We start from the raw sequence: 18,805 nt of genomic DNA on the forward strand, positions 1-18,805 counted from the left end.
CCCCTGGTTGTCCTTTAATGCATCCTTGCAATAACATGACATCTGGATTTAATGATTTATTAAATGAATACTTTTATTATATTTATCATAATAACATATCAACACATATGTAACAGAATCAATCAGTGCAATCATCATCGTAACAAATTATTGCTAGAAGGTGAAAACGGTGTGAAAGAAGTAACAGGCTTAAATGACAAACAAAACCACAGTAAATAAAAATCCATTAAAGTTATGAGATGACTACTTGATGAGTATTGTCTCATCAGTGCCCCCACTGACTCTGAACGTAATATACTTGAATTAACAACTGAGAAACTGAACACAGGACTGGCAGAATAACAATACTTGTAGAGAAATGTACATGACAAGACATTAGAAATGATTTAATGGCACTCTTCGCCTTTTGTGAAGGACATTTTGTATTGGGATGTATTTAGTTTACCATCTGTTAGCTAACTGACTGAACTACAATAATTCAGAGACATTTTTAAGGATTTTACAAGAATGATTTACACCTGAATGTAAAACTGGTGACACTGATATTAAAAGTAAGATCAATTTTGTAAGAAACTGCTGACTAGGGTTGTAATGGATTCCTGAGACGATGATCACTGTCTTGTATGTATAATAGCAGTTTGTAGTATCGTGTGTCATCAGATAGATGTGCTCCTTTAATGTTTGGTTCTTGACAAACTGCAATGTCTTTATGTCAAACAAGCAGGCTGAGGCGGGGAACAGATTTATGTTGTGTTCATACTCTGGTTTTTGCTGACTGTGCTGTACTGGACAGCAGACATATCCTCCACAGACTCTTGACGTCTTAATCTGTGACGTGGAAAATATTCAACGTGAAAATACATTTTATAATGTGAAGAAACTCAGAATAATAATTTATACCATTAAGAAAGAACAGATTTCAGTATCACAAGGATGAAACAGCAGTCATTTTCTATTTCTAATTTGGCACAAAGAAAATGGACTCACCCTGGGGTGACACTGGTAAAATTGACAACAGTGTACTCTGTATCTTCCTCCTCCTCCTCCACTTCATTATTGTTTCTGTTGGGCTGAGGTAGCATAACGTTGGAGTAGATAGGATCGTCCTGGTCCTTACGGAAACGTACACTGGCATAGTGAAGGTCGTCCTGTTGCACTGCTAGTTTTTTCTGCGCTGCAGCTGAAGGTTTGTCTTCTTCTGGACCCACATGTTGCTGAAGGGTAAATATTTCAACGACAACAGTACTTAGTTAAGTGGGTAACATCATTTTTATAGCCCTGTAACACAAGATAACCACACAGTGAAACATCAGGGGGATGAAGGGTGGACATCCAGCTCTACCTGCTGAGCCACAACCTCAAGCTTTAAATACCAAACACGTATGAGTGTGTTGATGAAGGAATATATATCACCAGGAATGAAGGGACAACGGCACATTACAACAGTGTTGATCGGGAACATTGTCCCTCAGCGCATGATCATTTATGACAGTATGGCTGTCTGAATGGAAAACAGTAGAGGAATTCAAATATACGGCGTATGGTTTGTCAGATAGAAATGAACAGGATGAAAGAAGAGAGGCTGACAGGGACAGTTACACTTGCTGATGATTTGATGGACGAATACCAAAACTCTTCTTCCTTACCTGTGCGATGTTGTGTGATCTCTCTCTGGACTCTGAGGTTTGTTTCGAAGACCTCTTTCTTCTGAATAGGACAATAAATGAACAAACAAATCATCAGATGAAATCACTTAACAACTGCCTGAATTTAAGATGCATTACTGAATACCGTAAAACTAATCTGCTCACCGAATGAACAGGAAGAGAGACAGAAACACGATAATCACAAAAATAACCGAAATCGATCCAGCAGCTGCTGCTTTCACTGAACCTGGGAAACAGTGATGAAATACTGAAGATTAATTATTGAATTACAGGATTTTTGAGTCCATAGTAACAGATATTTGGGTATAAAAATCACTGTGTCAGACTGAAGCCTTTTAATTTACAACTCGTGAACTGTTTTTCATTTTGATTTTGTCTAAAAACATAACTCTGTTAGCAGCAGCACAGCAGTTCAACATCCCCTGTGCCATTATGTTGGTTCCTCCTGATGCTGAGAGAGCAGCTTTGTGTTTTTATACGTTTGCACCCGAGGCTACAAATGAATGACTGACTTTGTTTTGAATTACTAATATCCTAAATGTATTTGTTTGAACCGCTAAACTACTAAACCTCCCTCCACTATCTCACTAGAGGGACTCACTGTCACCGACGGACGCTTTGGAGCATCTGGAGAAAAAGTAAGAACATAGATTATTGTACAAAAAGTTAGCAGGAGCACTAAGAGTCTAATTACATTGTCAACCTAAAACAAAAAGAAAGTCTCATGACTTTAAATATTGATGCATGATTTAGCTCGCTGTACTCGATGTTTTGCCACTAGAGTTCCAAGGACTCATGTCTTTGCTGTTCCTTTACTCTGTCTCTGTTGTTATGTGGGGTTAACACACCTAACTGTGTGTGGTCTGCTGTACACGTGTTGAATTGAAGAAATAACTGGATTGCCAAGATGAAAAAGTGCCTGAACAGACTGAAACTGTCTATTCACTCACATTTCACTTGTAAAAGGATGTTTTCAGATGTTTTCTTCCCCAGCTCGTTCTCAGCTGTGCAATAATACTCTCCAGATTGATTGGACTGGATGGACCTGAAGACCAGCTGTGGTTCTTTGCTGAGCTGCGTTTGCTCCTTGTACCAGGTGTAATTCGCTGCTGGGTTAGCATCACTACTACAGGTCAGATTCACTAGACTTCCCTCCATTATCGCACCAGAGGGACTCATGACTGCTGAAGCAGCCCTTGGAGCATCTAGAGGAAAGAATATTAACATTAAGATAAGTAAACTGCTTTGCAGCTAACACCTAAAACAAATACAACAGACTTCCAACCATACACAAAAATAATCAAAATTAATATTCTCTTTTAATAATGTATTTATATGTTTGTCCAAAGTTCTGGTCCTGGAGCTTCCCTCAGTACTTTGTGTTATAACCCTCTGTTGGATGGGAACTAATAAGAATAACAAGCCTTTGATTATTGGTCATTTACTAAACCTCTTTTCCTGAATACACTGTACTTGCTTTGTGTGTTTGCTGGGTTTTTCAGTCCTGCTTCTCCTGTTGCTAAAAATACTTTAGAAATATCCTTCTATTATTATCCTTCAGGAATAATCACTGTGGTAGAACAATCATGGTCACGTTTTAAAGATAAAAAAAAAAGATCTGGTAATTGGAAAAGGAAACAATGAGTGATCTCCCAGATTAAAGTCTAATATTCGGATGACCTATCCAGTGCAACCTGTTTCCCACAGTCACTCTTATTTCATCATAAGAAGTGTTTTGGTCTTGTAAGCATAAATATGTTGTTTTGGGGAACTTGCTCAAACTCAAGTCATTCTTCTTAAAAGGAAAAGATGTCTTTACTAACTCGGTTGCATGACTTTGGTGAAAGCCCAGAAAGCAGTGAAGCAAACTGCTTCTTCCTTTCCTCAATGATCAAACACAACACTCAACACAAACTTTCTGTTCCTTTTGCTTTGTTCATTTGGTTTCATCTTTACATCCTTTTGTATTATTGGGAATCATGCTGAATAACTGAAACAACATTTTAGTCAGTGAAAAGAACACCCTGAGTCATATATTCAATCATGCTGACAACATCACGAAGAGAAGTAACTCACACACTGAAGGAGAGCGGTAACCCTCGTGTCCTATGAAAGCACAGGAGATGTTGTCTCCAGTATTGAACACGCCTTCATAGGAAGCTTTTCCAGGTGTCCGTTCTTCATTCTTGATCCACACAATAGAAGGACGACCAGCTGGACTGCAGCTGCTGAGACACTTCAGCTCTGCCTTAGTGGAAGACTGATAAACATGTCTCCTGGTCACCTGCACCCACAGAGCTGCATACATGAAAACAAAACAGAAATGTTGAATGTGACTGAATACTCAAAGAACAAATGCGTCCACGAAAGTATTTAAAACATTTTTCATCCCACCTGTCACAGTCAGAGTTGTTCCAGGTAAACTACTCCTCCATTCAAATGTTGGTGTTTTGAATTTGAAGCGATACTCAGCTGAATCACTCTCTCTCAGGTCACGTATAGTCAGAGTGGAGGATCTGCTCACTGTTTCATGGACCTGAACACGATGTTCATAGTGGGAGTCTTGGATAAGATCATCAGGCTGCGAGGTATTTTGCCAATGATGTCTACGATCAGTTCTGAACCAAAAGTTTGATTGAAAGTTGGAAGAAGAAGAATAATGGTTGTATGTACAAGAAATGTCCACCGATGAGCCTTTAATGGCACAGATCCTTCTGTTGGTGTAAGTCACTTTGTTGCAGTTTTGACCGTATCCACCTGGAAGATGAAATAAGAAGGTTTAGTTTAACAGGAAGAACAAGGAAATCACGACCGCACATATTACAAGCTGATAAGAGTAGACTCACAAACTAATGCAGAGTGAAAATCCTCATATCCTTTTAAAGCACATGAATAGCTGTTGATATCGTCATATGAGATTTCTTCAAGATAAGAACTTCCTCTGCTCACTTCTTGTCCGTTTTTGTACCAGACGTAGGATGAAACATAAGGTTGACAACTGGTGATACAGTGCAGCTTTTGTCCGTAACTCCAGACGGAAATGTCTGGATCAATGCAGAAGGAAACAAAGTAACATGAGAATAAATCACACTTGCACAAACTTAGGGAGTCAAATTAGGTAATGCAGTTACTGGAAGCCAAAGATGGTTCCTCACAATAAAACAAACAGTGTAACACTCTCACATTAAGAAATCAGTTTGTGTTCATCAGTACCTGTGACGGTCAGAGTTGTTCCAGGTAAATCACTGCCCCATTCAAAGCTTTGTGTTTTGAATTTGAAGCGATAATCAGCTGAATCGGCGTCTGTCAGGTCACTGATTCTCAGAGTGGAGCGGCCTCCCTCTGTTTCTAAGACTTGGACACGACCGGCGTACCGGGAGTCTTCACTGAGGTCTATGGACCTGTAACGTGACTGACGAACATTAAACCACAATTTGGATTGTATTGGATTGTTGTAACTGTTGTAAGTACAAGAAATGTCCACTGATGAGCCTTTGAAGGCACAGATGCTTCTGTTGCTGTAATTCACTCTGTTGCATGAATCACCACGGAGACCTGAAAGATAAAATTATTCTTAAGCTAGAGTTGGAAAGTAATCATGATTACATGATTTGGTTAAAATACACAGAGGGCCCGATTTACTAAAAGTCTGCGTGTGTAAAATTACGTGCAAACTCCTCACCACCTTCAAAAAAATGTCCAAGCTGATCTACCGACGACGTGCAGTGAGTGTTGTGTCTTTCAAATGTGCAATTTAACACACGTCGTCCATTTTGCATGTTTGCCCTCATGCATATGTAATATTTGGTGTGTAGCACACGCAACAATATTTACTAAACCTGGAAGTAGAAATAGGAGAAGTGATTTTGTGTATTTTAGTACGACTGAAAGGAAGGTATTAATCAGATGTACATCAGGAGAGACGGATGATCTTATTGTGGTGAGAAGAAGACGCAGAGAAACCAAAGAATACGTAGAGAACGAGGTTTTACACCCGTGGAAACATTTTTTAGATGACAGAGGGAAAACATAATCAGACATATCGACTGTCCAGCGATGACATTTCTGAGTTATTGAATGATTGACAGCCAACAACAAGGAGGAGCCACGAAATACCAGCAATTAAAAAACGTCTTACGACTCAGCATTGTCCTGCCTCTGGGTCGTTCCAGCGTATCGCTGCTGGGATATCCTGCCCAGTCCTGTTATTCAAGGTGAGCTGTCACAGGTCCTGAATGTGTCCCGCAGAATTCACAGGAAGCTTCATAAGGTTCACGAGCACTCGTGAGACACTGAATGAAACTAATTCACCAGCTCATCACAGAAAGATCTGGACCTGCTGATCGGTGTTTGTTAGAGCATCTCATCCACCATCTCAACGTTTTATTGTGAAGCCTTTTTTTTCGCATTTTTATTTTTCCCACAGTATCGACTTTCTCGCTAATAATCTCCTATAAAGCGTTTTGTTCTTGTTTTATTTACATTTCTTAATTTCAATGGGATCAGATTTCCTTTTGCGGTCGCTCTGTTTTCTGTTGCTGGAATCACTTTAACACACGTAAACCCTCATTTAAATACAGCGATTTGCACTTGATTTCAATGACGCAATTACTGTTAGTAAATCACCCTCAAAACGGGTGCAAAACAAATGTGCAAACTTTTGGAAGGAACACACAATTTAGTATCCTCTATTTGAGATCTTAGTAAATCAGGCCCTTAGTGTCTCTACCAGATTGGTGTTACGTTAGTAGAATATACTCACACACTGAAGGGGACGTTGAATGATCAAGTCTATTTACAGCACAGGAATAGCTGTCTTGAGGATTTGGGTTGTGTGAATCAATATATGGTTGCCTGTTTTGTCTCTGTCCATTTTTGTACCAGATGTAGGAGGGATTCTTATTTAGCTCACAACTGCTTTGACAACTCAACGTTTCCTGGTTGTAACCTGAAGGTACTACGTGGAGAGCTGAAACGTGAAGAGAATAAAAACACAACAGAAATGTAGATGCCCTGTCTCAATATGTACTCTCACACTGGTTGTTGATTTTATGAATAAAAAAGTTACCTGTAACAGACAAAGTGACTCCAGGGGAACCAGTCCATCTCCCATCTGGTTGGTTTGTTATGAACCTGAACTTGTACTCAGCTGAGTCGCTCTCTCTCAGGTCTGTGATTGTCAGACTGCAAGACGTCCAATCAGAATCAGAACTGACACGACCCACGTACAATGAGTCTGTTGTCAGATCATCACTTTGTTCAGTAAACCAAAATTTTTGATTCACAACTATAGTAACACCATTCATTGTGGCTGGGTATGTGTAGGAGCATCTTATGGTCACTGAGGATCCTTTTACTGCACAAATGTTAGAAGGTGTGTAAGTCACTCTCCAGTCATCATACGCCTGTACCACTGTAACAGAGCACATCAGAAAACAGTCAGACAACAACAACAAACAACAGTCTTTCATCTGTATTTTAGGGAAAGATAATCTCAGCTGAGGTTTGAAATTTCTCCGAATGGTTATCACTGATTTATTTCAGCGACTGTCTCTGAAGTTACTGATAATCAGGAAAAGTATTATAATATATTTTTTAAATATAGATATAAAATTATAACTGCTGGATTACTCATTCAGTAGATTTCTACTGTTGCCTCCACTGGTGCTGTTAAAAGTGTCAGCCAGTCGTGACCTGAGAGCTGAGTGGGAGGAGTGCGTTCGCTCCTCCTTATTTCCTGTTCATCAATGTTCTATCAAACAAAAGCATAAAATGCCTAAAAATAATCTTTAACAAAGTGTCAGCCAAATGTCTAAACTGTGTATCTGAGGAAAATCTACTGACAAAGTGGAGAGTTGTACATCAATTGAAAAAGGTGATCAGTCAGCAAAGTATGTTCACTGCTTAAATGTCCTCCAAAAGTCAAACAATGTGTTACTGCAGGTTTGGGTTATAGAAAACAAGTTGGCAAAGAGTTTCTGATTCACAAATTAAGACACAAAGCCACTTTATGATTACTGACATCGTGTGTGTCAACTTTACACGTGAGATGGAAATATTAATCTTTGAAAGGACCAGAAAACTCTGATCCTTTATCATGTCACTTTCTGTCATATCAACTCTATGACAGAGTTAAGAGTGAACCAGAACAGAAAAGTTTCAGGCCACAAAACTAAACTTCTCTGTGTTCATTTTTACAACAACATTTATGTTACGTATTTGACTTATTGTGTTAAAAAAATATGTTGTGACACGATACTTAATGATAGTATTTTAAATTTCAGTACTCAATGCAGGCAGATGATCCCTGTGAGTTCCATTCTTATATTAATATGCTATTATTATTTATGTTCACCTTTTTAAGCAGCACCATCAATCTTGTCATCAATTGTTCAGTAGAAAAATGGTGAACTGCTACAAATCCTCCAATTTAAAAAGCTGCAACCATGAAATGTCATTTCTGTACAAAAAATGTGATGGAGGAAGTTGCCTACTAATTTTCTCAGAACTGACTGATTGCTTATTAAGATCTACTTATGTACTGTTAGCAAGTTTCATTACTAAGAAGTCATCGTACACACCGTGTGTTTTGTATGCACGACTCTTAATTTGTACAGTAACTAATAGCTGTCAGATAAATATAAATGATTATAAAGTTTTAAAAAAAAATCTCTGAATTGTAAAGAAGCTTTCTGATGGTGTTTATTTTGAGACTTGATCTTTAAGTTAGGAAGTGAATGTCTGGTGTTGCAGGATTCAGACCACATAGCACAACAACAAATTAGCTGCATCGATTTATTCAAAAAAAAAAATCCTCTGAGTTTCTTAAGTGCTGTAACCACATAGCAATGAACAATGTACAGTACCTGGTAGAGAGAGAAGGATGAAAACAAATCCACTTGCTGCTGCAGTTACACTCATGCTGCTTCTCTTGTCTCTGTTAAATCACATCAGCAGGTAGATCACATACATGAGAATTGCTGTAAATCAGTCGTAAACATTTATTCATCAAAACAGGACGATGTGGCCTTTGCACACAGTTTCCTCTGTGGTTGGAAAAGTTGTTTTTAACAGAGAAAAGGATTGAGCTGTCAAGCGCCGTCCTCCTTCCTCTTTTCATGATTAATATGCATGAATAGACGGATGACTGTAAATCCCCAAGTTAAAATGAAGAAATGATTATTTTACATGCATGTACTGTAATTCTTAATTGGAGATAACGTTTTAGCTGAATTTCAGGAGCAGGACCACGTCTCAACCACTCCCCCACTTCCAGCCACAATCCTACAAATATCCACCCACTCTAAACCTCGGCCTGTTCACGTTTTCTGCATCCGGAACCAGACGCCACGCAGAAGGAAAAAACAAAAACAATCTTACCTTGGACCAAACATGGATCTGCTGTTCCTCAGCCCGTCTGACGACAACGATTGTTTTGCCTTCACACAGGCCACCCATGCACCCAAAGGAAGCCCTCGATCTGCTGCCCTCTCCAAAAACCCCAGGGTTACCCACGAGACGCCGCCACCGGGAACACCCAGACAGCACAGCGGAGCCAAACCGCCGATCTCCAACAAGCCGACCAGCTGCATCCACCAGAATCCGTCTCTCCGTTCAATCCTTCTGTACGAAGGTTCCGATCCACAGCCGTCCTCCTACAACTCACTCACCGGTGACAGAGGGAGACCTGCCACCCCCAGACGTAGTCAACGGCAACGCAAGTCCCCTCTCTCTTCCTCCGCTCGCTCCTGACCCAGCGCTCGGGAACGAGTCCCCGACGACTCCGGCTCCCCAGCGCGCCGCGCTCAAAGCCGCCGCCACCGCTCCCTCGGTCCAGCCAGGTCCCCGTCAAAGACGCACCGGCCAAGATCTCCGACCGGACTGTAGTCCGTCTGCTAAAAGTGTTAAAAGAGAAGGGGATACCTCACCACCGCTCCGACAACAAAGCAAAACTGTTCCAACTCCTCAAACTTTCCAAAAGCCACATCAGGCAAAAAACACAGACGTACCTCCATCCAAAACACACCGGCGTAACGTCAACGATAGTGACGTCACCACGCACCTCCAAGCCCCGCCCTCCCACCCACAAAGTTCCGGGTTGCCAGGTTTTGCAGCGCGCCACCTCTCATCCCCCTCCACCACCTCAGGCAAACTCACCTTTGCACAGCGGCACCGGGATGCCACCTCTTTTCCTCTCTCCAATTTCCACAGCATTCCATCCCACCTTCTGGCTTGGATCCATCAGTCTATACTACTGCTGTTCTTCCACACACCCCTTTTTTCTGCCCTCTACTCTGGCACCGGGTTGCCAGGTCTTCTTTCCTCTTTCCCCCTCTATCATCCATCCACAGCGCCCATCATCACCACTGGGCTGCCAACTTACAACCCTTCTGCCCCCTTTCCTCTGGCGCCTGCAGCGACCTTCCCCAGCACAACGAGGGCCGCAGTTTACCCTTCTACCACGGAGATTCCACCGGGATGCCAGTCCCTGGTCCTTCTTCCCCTACCCTCCAACCATCACATGCTCTCTTTTCTGGCTCTGCCCTCTGCCATGAGAGCCTCATTATCATGCGTACCTCCGCGCCAGCTCGCTCCAAAGAGCTCACCCCGCCTGAGTTCGCGTACGCTTTCTCCCTGTATAGAGATGTCCCCTGCACCCCATTCCCAGCTAGGAGGACAGAGTGAGATAATTACATTTCCATAATCCTCGACCTAGCTCTCCACTTTGGCGGAGCAGGCTTTTACCAATACCACATCCAATTCGCTTCAGAAGCCGCAGCCCGTCTCCTCCAGTTACATCAGGCCACTTACTGGAGTACCCTCGACCAGGAACTCTACTGCCGCATTTTTGCCGCCCGTCCAGCTCTCCCCTGCAACTTATGCAGCGCCAATTCCCATCCCGCCTCCGCGTGCACCATCCCCATCCAACCACGTCCCCAAAGCCAACCTTCAGCCACCACTCACCCGACTTCCTAGTTATAACTCCTCCTTTTATCACCTCCAGCCCACGGTCTCTTGACCATGAAATCAGTCTTCGCTCAGCTTGGCGTCCCTCTCTCTGAAGAGAAAACAGAAGGTTCTTCACACATCTTGGAGTTTTTCGGGATTACTCTCGACACTGTCCGGTTCCAAGCTTCTTTGCCCGTGGAGAAACTCCACCGCATCATTCTCCTCCTGCAAAACTTTCTTCTTACTCCTTCTTGCACCAAACGACAACTCCTCTCCCTCTTGGGACATCTGAACTTTGCCTTATGAATCATCCCCCAGGGCCGCTCCTTTATTTTGCACTTGCTTTCCCTCGCATCATCCACACCCTCACTTATCGATCCAGTCTCCATGGATTCCCCCTCCAGAACAGAGATGCAGATGCGGCTGCACCTCCTTTCCAACTGGAACGGTATCACCTTCTTTTACGACGACCAACTTTCCAACCCAGAAGACATTCAGCTCTATACTGACGCTGCTCCTTCCACGGTTTTGGGGGCCACTACGGCAGACGATGGTTTTCAGCTGAATTCATCAAGTTCCACAACTTCCTCCAAGGCTCCCTCCGATCATCTTCAGCAGTCCACGAAATATATCCGATCGTTATCGCCGTTCTCCTCCGGGGGCACGAGTGGTCAAAAAGGTCTATACTCATCCATTCTGCTAATATCGCCGGAGTCAACATCATTAGTGAAGGCAGAACAAACTCCCACGATCATGCCCTTCATACGCCGTGTCACGTGGTTTTCGGTCACTCATCAATTTATTCTCCGAGCTAAACATGTTCCTGGCCACCATAACTCCATCGCTGACTCTTTGTCTCGCTTCTCCTTCCAGATCTTCAGAACCTTAGCTCCAGACGTGGAGGAGAATCCAACCCGTCCCGCCATTTTCAGACATGACATTCCTCATTTGAAACAAACCATCGCAGAACTCATCTCTTTGTCTCAACGAGCCATCATCACCAGATGACCTGGAACTCTTTCCGCTCCTTCACACCACGTTTAACCTTCCGTTCCCTTCCTTCGACGTGGCCTCTGTATGCAGCTTCATCTCCCATGTCCACTCAATTCTCCACATCGAGATACCTACCATTAAGATTTACCTTTGCTGTATCAACTTCTTTGCAAAATTACTCACTGGCTCCCCTGCAACGCTCCCCCAGTCGTCTTTACTTATTGAAGGCCTTCAGCGCCAAACACCGCCGCCGACTCCTCGCCGTCTCCCGCTAACCACCGATCTTATTTCTCGCTGCATTGCCACCCTTCGTTCTAACCACTTTTCCGCCCACCTGGCGCGCACTCTGAATCCATGTTTCTACTTGCTTTCTTCGGTTTCTTGCGATGCTCAGAATTCGCTTCTTCTTCAGCCAAGTTCAACCCTAGTCTCCACTCTTGCGTATCCGACCTCCTATCCCATCTCCGAAGATTGCTTCGGCTATTCGCTCAAACGGAGCAAAACAAACCAGGTCAGCAACCCAGTTCCCATATTTTACTTTAAACTAAATTCATATCTGAGCCCCTACGAACCCCTCATACACTATCTTCAGCTCAGGGAAACAGCAAACTTCTTCCCCTGAACCGCTGTTCATCACTGAAACAGGCCAAGTTGCCAATTTTAGGCGGGGCTAAAACCTAGCTTAAGTACGTCACCGAGCTAGATCACAGATGGCTTATATAACCTTCTGCATGGCTCCTCCTCTCACGGTGAGCGCAGAGTGGAGGTGGAGGGACATCAGTGAAAGAGAAAACCTGAGCAGGTTCAAAGTTTGAATCGACGTGATGTAATGAATTGACATGTGATGTAATGAATTGACATGTGATGCAATGCAGCGTTGTTCATGTTGTAGTCGTTACAGAACTAAATCAACTCCACCTCTCTTATTATCTCCACTATTGTAATGCAGGTGCGTTAGACGTAGTTGGAGACTCACTGTCTTCTGTCTCTGGTGTCCAGTTTGACTCCTTTGTTACAGCTCAGGGGGACAAGCTGGATTTATATGCATCTGTATGTTTCCCTCATTGGACAAATAAATTCTAATTCTATTCTGTTTTCACAAAGCAGGCTGCTCCGTCCACCAGACAGACAGAGTACCAGTGGGACATCATGCATGAAGTCACCGAGAGGTCGGATGTCAGACGAACCGCTTAGTGGGGAAAAGAACTGCAGCCACAGGACTGTCATACAGGACACTGAACACCTTCAGTGTGGGCGGAGCTTCAGCTCCTTCAGGACACGCCCCCCAGTCTCAGAGCAGAGAAGACTCCTGATTATCTCACGATTTCAAAGCCTAATTTAACATATTTGTTGGTGTTTTTTTTTCATTGAAATTTGGATGGGTAGTTAACAACCCATACTTCTGTGGTGTGATGAACTTAAAATTCATTTTCATTTCTACTTTACAGCATCTTTAATGTTTTGAACAGAATGTACAATAAGTATCAAGGTCAGTGAAGAGGAACGTTTGTGATGAGTGTTGAGAAGAGGCGCAGGGGTTCGGTCGGCTTCTCACACGTCACAACTTCCTGTACTTTCAGCTTCTGGAGGAGTTGCAGCGAGTCTCTGTGACCTGAAGTTTATATAAAAACCTGAACGTGTACAATGCAGAAAGATGTGAAAATGCAACTCATCCCAGTTGCTAAGTTACCGATAACATAGGACTGTGTAATTTTGAAGGTGTAATTTGTACATTTCATGCCACAAAGAGAACTTGTGCGTCAAATGTAACATGTGACAAAGTACAGGAACTCTACATCAAATAAAATACAATTAGATAAGATGAGGTAAAACAATAACTATTACCTTTTTTTTTTTTTTTCAACTGATTGAAGGCTAACCTCTTAATGATGACTTTTCACACTCAACAGTTGCCATCTTGTCTACATAGCAGAAAAAAGGGAACCAAAGAATGTTCTAATTAAGGCGTCTGAGGAAGCTGCGGCTGTTACAGAACAACAAATGTTTATTTTTAAAAAGTATCACCATACTTCTGTTGGGCAGAAGTCATCAGTGTGTTTAAGTTGAGACGGAGGCAAAAAACATGTTCAATTCTGGGTAAAATAATTAAAAGCTGCAGATTTGTTGGCAGGTGATGCATTCATATGTTACAGTTATTCCCAGTGAGTGCAGAACGGCAGTGGACAGTTTGAGACAAAACTACCCTGTCAAAATTCAAGTATACCCAAGTAGGAGTCCTGACATGAAAGAGCACTATTTGTCAGTGGACTAAGGGAAGTATGTCATTAGGAACACATCACTGGAAACATGGCTGCATGTTCTCTGACTTTTTATCAGATTTAGTGCTGAGTTCAGATAAAGTCATGATAGTGGGAGACTTTAACATTCATGTTGACGTGGACAACGACAGCCTCAGTTATACTTTTAGCTCATTATTAGATTCTGTAGACGTTTCTCAGAATATAAATAAACCCTGTTACCATGGTAACCACACCCTGGATCTGGTTCTGTTATATGGAAACTGAAAATGTAATAGTATTTCCTCAAAACCCTGTTTTGTCGGACCACTTCTTATTAACATTTGAAGTTACAATAATGGACTACAATATGGATGACCAAAAACTTCCTGTTTCTAAATTCAGACAAAACGGAAGTTATTGTCCTTGGTCCGAAACACCTCAGAAACTCTTTCTGTAATCACTTAGTTACTCTAGATGATGTTGTCCTGGCCTCCAGCAAAACTGTGAGGAACCTTGGAGTTATATTTGATGAGGATTTGTCCTTTACCCACCATATAAAGCAAATCTCCAGAACTGCCTTCTTTCATCTACGTAATATTAATAAAATCAGGAAAATGCTTCCTCAGCGTGACGCAGACAAACTCATTCATGCATGTGTTACTTCTAGGCTAGATTATTGTAATTCCTTGCTGTTAGGATGTCCAAATTACTCATTTAAAACCCTGCCGTTGATCTAAAATGCTGCAGCAAGAGTACTGATGGGATTTAGCAAGAGAGATCATATTTCTCCAGTTTTAGCTTCTCTTCACTGGCTTCCTGTGAAATCAAGAATAGAATTTAAAATTCTCTTGATGACTTACAAAGCCCTACATGACCAGGCTCCATCATATCTTAGAGATCTTATAGAACCATATAATCCTAGCAGAGCACTTCTCTCTCTGTACGCTGGTCTGCTTGTGGTTCCCAGAGTTTACAGAGCCTTCAGTTTTCAGGCTCCTCTCCTGTGGAACCAACCAGCTCCCAGTTTGTGTTCGAGGGGCAGAAACCCTCTCTAGCTTTAAGATTAGACTCAAAACGTTCCTTTTTGATAAAGCCTATAGTTAGGGCTGGCTCGGGTAGACCTGAACCAACCCTTAGTTATGCTGTTATAGGCCGAGGCTGCTGGGGGACCTCGTTACATGCTGAGCTTCTTTTCTTTCCTCCTACTCTTTAACTGACTCATACTTCACCATCCTTTTTGCTCCCATATATTTTTCTTATTGTCTGTTGTCTCCATTCAGTTCCCTCGCTTGCGTAGTTTCTCTTCTTTCTTTTGCAGATGTCCCACCATGGAGCTGCATGTCTCCACCAACAGTTATTATCTTCTATCTCTATGCTGTCCTTTTCTCTCTCTGCTCTCCTCTCACCCCAACCGGTCGAGGCAGATGGCCGCCCACCTCTGATCCTGGTTCTGTCGGAGGTTTCTTCCTGTTAAGAGGGAGTTTTTCCTTCCCTCTGTTGGAGGTTTTTCTCCCTTAAAAGAGGAGTTTTTTTCCCTCCTAGCTTACGTGGGAATTGTTGAATTGTTGGGTTTCTCTGTATAATATTGTAAAGTCTTGCTGGAAGGACTTTAATGTGTAAAGTGCCATGAAATAACCTGTGTTGTGATTTGGCACTATATAAATAAAGTTGAATTGAATTGAATTGAATTTTTACACAGTAGTAGGACTGTGGATTTATTTCAATAAAATTTGGATTTGGATTTGCAAGTTTTGCACAGCCTGAATGGAGAAGAGGAACAAATCATATCATGTATCTGTTATGTATTAACCTTTATGTTAAGGGTTATGTGTCATTATAGTAAAATCATGTGATCTGGAACTGCTCACCTTTTCTACAGGAAGACACAGAGGATGGCTAAAAACACAAAAACAAAAAGTATTTTTCTAACGTCTGATCTTGATGTACCTGCGAAAAAAAACAAAGAAACTGAAACATAACTGTTATGAATTATATTATCAGACAAACAAATGAAGCAAAAAACAATCCTCAGGACAGGTCTCTGACAGTTTTATGTTTGTTGGAAAAATAGTGTCTCTTCAGTGCAACACAATTTTTATGATATTAATATAATTTTGTGAATGTGTTGGAACCAACCACACCAAAGATCTTTTACCTTGGCCGTTCATTTTTGATTGCGATTGACAACAATACTTTAAAGATCTTGTTTGAATAAATCTCTGTTGTCACTTATTTGTTAATAAGGTACTTTCACACATGGATTGTTTAGTTGTTTTAAACTCAAACATGTTTGCTTCCTGAACAAATCATTAAAATGTACTTTACTGAATAAATATGTATTATACTTAAAGAAGGCTGAAGCTACAGTGAATGGATGTGTTTGTAGGAGAACGAGCACAACAGACCTGCCACTACAGTCAAAGATACGGTGGAGTTCTGGCGTCCTCTTCTGTTCTGGGCTTCACAGTAATAACTCCCACTGTGCTCAGGTCTGATGTCACTGATAACGAAGATCTGTCCTGAAGCTATTGGTGAGTATTCATTCTCCTTGTACCAGGTGTAATTAGCTACTGGGTTAGCATCACTGCTACAGGTCAGAGTCACTGAACTGCCCTCCACTATCTCACCAGAGTGACTCACTGAAACAGTGGAGATCTCTGGACCATCTGGAAGATAGAACATAGATTTTTTACAAATTGAGATATGTTGCACCATCTGGAGCTTTGGGAAGAGCTCTCACGATGGATCTTACGGTGTGAGTGCCCTGAACAACATTTATTGTAGATGCCATTGTTCATAAAGTGCCTCTTAACAATCTACAGGAGCTGATCAGTGAACCACAGCTGCAAACTGGGAATGTGAAGAAAGCAGATAAAATATGGAAAAGCTTTTCTCGGTTTGATTGAGGAAACAAATGGGACAGATTGAAAATATTTTTGCTTTGTTTTAAAATATGTATTTTTTACTCACATTTCACATCAACAAACACGTATTTAGATGTCCTCTCCCCGAGCTCGTTCTCAGCTTTACAGTAGTACTCTCCAGAGTCAGAAGACTTGATGGACCTGAAGATGAGCTGTGTGTCTTTACTGATCGGTGTTTGGTTCATTGTGTACCAGGTATATTTAATTTTGGGATTAGCATCACTACTACAGGTCAGAGACACTGAACTGTCCTTCATAATGTCACCAGGACGGTTCATCAACGTGACAGGAACCCTCGGAGGATCTGGAGGAGATCAACATACACTGATATAAGTGTGTTTGGTGTTATGATAGAATATTTTATAGTGTACCACTATCGAGGTACTCACGACCTTTGATGCTGATCATGTTAGATTTATGTCACAGTTCTGTATATATAATAATGTGGGATTTTCTACACATAGACATTTTTAGTCTAATTATTGAAGAAGAAAGAGCAAGTGATACTGGCCTGTTTCATTCTGTTTCCTTCCCATCTGGTAGTTTCCTTGTTCTGTACTATAATTAATGCTGCTGAGTCTACAGTTTTCTTGACTGTGAAAATAACTGGAGAGGGAGTGAACATTCAGTTGATTCCAAACCTGCACATTCATGTTCAGTCTTGGAAATCAGTGTTATAGTCACTGTTTCTCATTGAATTGCATTGTGAGTCCTTGTGTTGTAACAAACATTAAATACATTTCCTTTAACAGAAAAAAGCCAATTCATTGCAATTTTGAAATCATTTGTTTAAAGGAGCATTGTGTAGGATTTTGTTTTATCGTGGAGGTTGCAGGTTGCAACCACCCGAACAAGCTTTGCCTCATCCTCGCCGTTCAATAACATAAAAGAATCTACGGTGGCCGCAAAAGTCGCAATAAACGTGACGGGCTGATTCCAGAGCCAGTGTTTGGTTTGTTCCTTCTGGGCTACTGAAGGAACAAGACAACAACACACATCTCTGTCACTATAACTTTTCTCCCTTCAAACTAGAGGGTACGCTGCTGCCAACAATATACATATCAACACCATGTACAATCCGTTACTTTCAAATGTACATTATCTTACCTAATGCTTAAGCGGTCTATATGTGAGGGAACAACAGCACACTCTTAAAGGAAACTCATCAGTTTTCTTTTTTTTTCAATATGCAAATGCTCCATTTGTTTAAAATTGTATCTACTTTTCCTCATGCTAAACTTCATTTATATGTTAACGCTTGTGTATTAAAATGACCACACCAGTTAATACTACAGAAGCTTGTCACTTTGTGTTCACCTGTGACAGTCAGCATTGTTCCTGGTGACCTTCTTGTCCTCTCACTTCTCTGAGTTTCAAATGTGAAGCAGTATTCTGCTGAGTCGCTCTCTCTCAGGTCAGTGATTCTCAGAGTGGGACGTCCTCTGTCTGATTTGAGGAGCCGGGCTCGAGCTCCCAGCTGGGAGTCTTTCCTGAGGTCCTCAGGCTGCGTGTACCTTTGCCAGTGATGTACCAAACGGTACCAGAAGTTTGATTTCATATAATCGTGGCCGCTGTATGTGCAAGAAATGTCCACTGATGAGCTTGTGAAGGCACAAATTTAAAGATAACATTGTTGAAAAATACAAATCGCAATAGATTTACAGAGATCAACTGCTGTGGTTCATAAATGTTGAGCATTTGGAGCTAAATTCTGTAGCTTCCAACAAAAAGTTACGTGTTATTGCTTTCTAAGGATCAGTTGTTTGGAGAGAGACTGCTGCAGAAATAAGTGGTTTAATACGTGGGTGCAACACAAAGGAAGGATGAAGTAGAAACAATAAAAGTTCTGAATATGGACATTGCTAAAACGTCTTCCTGCTCTTCCTGCAAAAAGCTAGAAAAAATAACAACATGGGATATTTGCTGAAAATACCAACATATGTATTTAGCTCAGGAATTTGATTCTGTTTCTTCACGGCTAATCTGTCATACTGTGGAATAATCGCTCGAGTTGTGAGCAGACCAGAGGTGT

The 18,805-nt window shown here is 41.6% G+C and overlaps 2 protein-coding genes across 6 annotated transcripts; both read right to left on the reverse strand.

Moving 5' to 3' along the window:
- Nucleotides 1-77: 77 nt before the first annotated feature.
- LOC138209512 (B-cell receptor CD22-like) lies at nucleotides 78-9,689 on the reverse strand. Of its 5 annotated transcripts, XM_069168146.1 has the most exons (14): nucleotides 9,677-9,689; nucleotides 9,048-9,562; nucleotides 8,534-8,604; nucleotides 6,736-7,080; nucleotides 6,430-6,636; nucleotides 4,881-5,222; nucleotides 4,514-4,711; nucleotides 4,062-4,424; nucleotides 3,744-3,965; nucleotides 2,618-2,872; nucleotides 1,812-1,893; nucleotides 1,647-1,707; nucleotides 988-1,214; nucleotides 78-828 (listed from the first exon to the last, which is right to left on the reverse strand). In XM_069168146.1, exons 2-14 carry the CDS (start codon nucleotides 9,257-9,259, stop codon nucleotides 744-746), a joined length of 2,670 nt encoding a protein of 889 aa, XP_069024247.1. In that variant the 5' UTR covers nucleotides 9,260-9,562; nucleotides 9,677-9,689; the 3' UTR covers nucleotides 78-743. The 5 variants fall into 5 exon arrangements, with proteins under 5 accessions (XP_069024247.1, XP_069024246.1, XP_069024250.1 ...); XM_069168145.1 differs by lacking the exon at nucleotides 9,677-9,689 and having other exon boundaries at nucleotides 9,048-9,665; XM_069168149.1 differs by lacking the exons at nucleotides 4,062-4,424; nucleotides 4,514-4,711; nucleotides 9,677-9,689 and having other exon boundaries at nucleotides 9,048-9,666.
- On the reverse strand, nucleotides 9,473-17,181 carry LOC138208751 (B-cell receptor CD22-like). Its single transcript, XM_069166853.1, has 7 exons — nucleotides 17,145-17,181; nucleotides 16,820-17,077; nucleotides 16,255-16,515; nucleotides 15,718-15,722; nucleotides 10,632-10,725; nucleotides 10,244-10,335; nucleotides 9,473-9,562 (listed from the first exon to the last, which is right to left on the reverse strand). Exons 1-7 carry the CDS (start codon nucleotides 17,179-17,181, stop codon nucleotides 9,473-9,475), a joined length of 837 nt encoding a protein of 278 aa, XP_069022954.1.
- Nucleotides 17,182-18,805: the final 1,624 nt, after the last annotated feature.

This window comes from Embiotoca jacksoni, unplaced genomic scaffold (assembly GCF_022577435.1).
Source record: "Embiotoca jacksoni isolate LCO1_2020_lvr unplaced genomic scaffold, fEmbJac1.0.p SCAF_4, whole genome shotgun sequence".
Classification (NCBI taxonomy): Eukaryota; Metazoa; Chordata; class Actinopteri; family Embiotocidae; genus Embiotoca; species Embiotoca jacksoni.

Excerpts from the sequence above, each read along its gene's own strand:
- LOC138209512 (XM_069168146.1), bottom strand. The coding sequence starts at position 9,259 with ATGCAGCTGGTCGGCTTGTTGGAGATCGGCGGTTTGGCTCCGCTGTGC. Across the intron at positions 1,708-1,811 it reads TCTCTCTTCCTGTTCATTCG|AAGAAAGAGGTCTTCGAAAC; the intron begins GTGAGCAGATTA and ends TGTCCTATTCAG. Across the intron at positions 1,215-1,646 it reads GATCACACAACATCGCACAG|CAACATGTGGGTCCAGAAGA; the intron begins GTAAGGAAGAAG and ends TTTACCCTTCAG.
- LOC138208751 (XM_069166853.1), bottom strand. The coding sequence starts at position 17,181 with ATGATCAGCATCAAAGGTCGTGAGTACCTCGATAGTG. Across the intron at positions 17,078-17,144 it reads TCGTGAGTACCTCGATAGTG|ATCCTCCGAGGGTTCCTGTC; the intron begins GTACACTATAAA and ends GATCTCCTCCAG. Across the intron at positions 10,336-10,631 it reads AGTTATAACTAGGAAGTCGG|CTGGGAATGGGGTGCAGGGG; the intron begins GTGAGTGGTGGC and ends CTGTCCTCCTAG.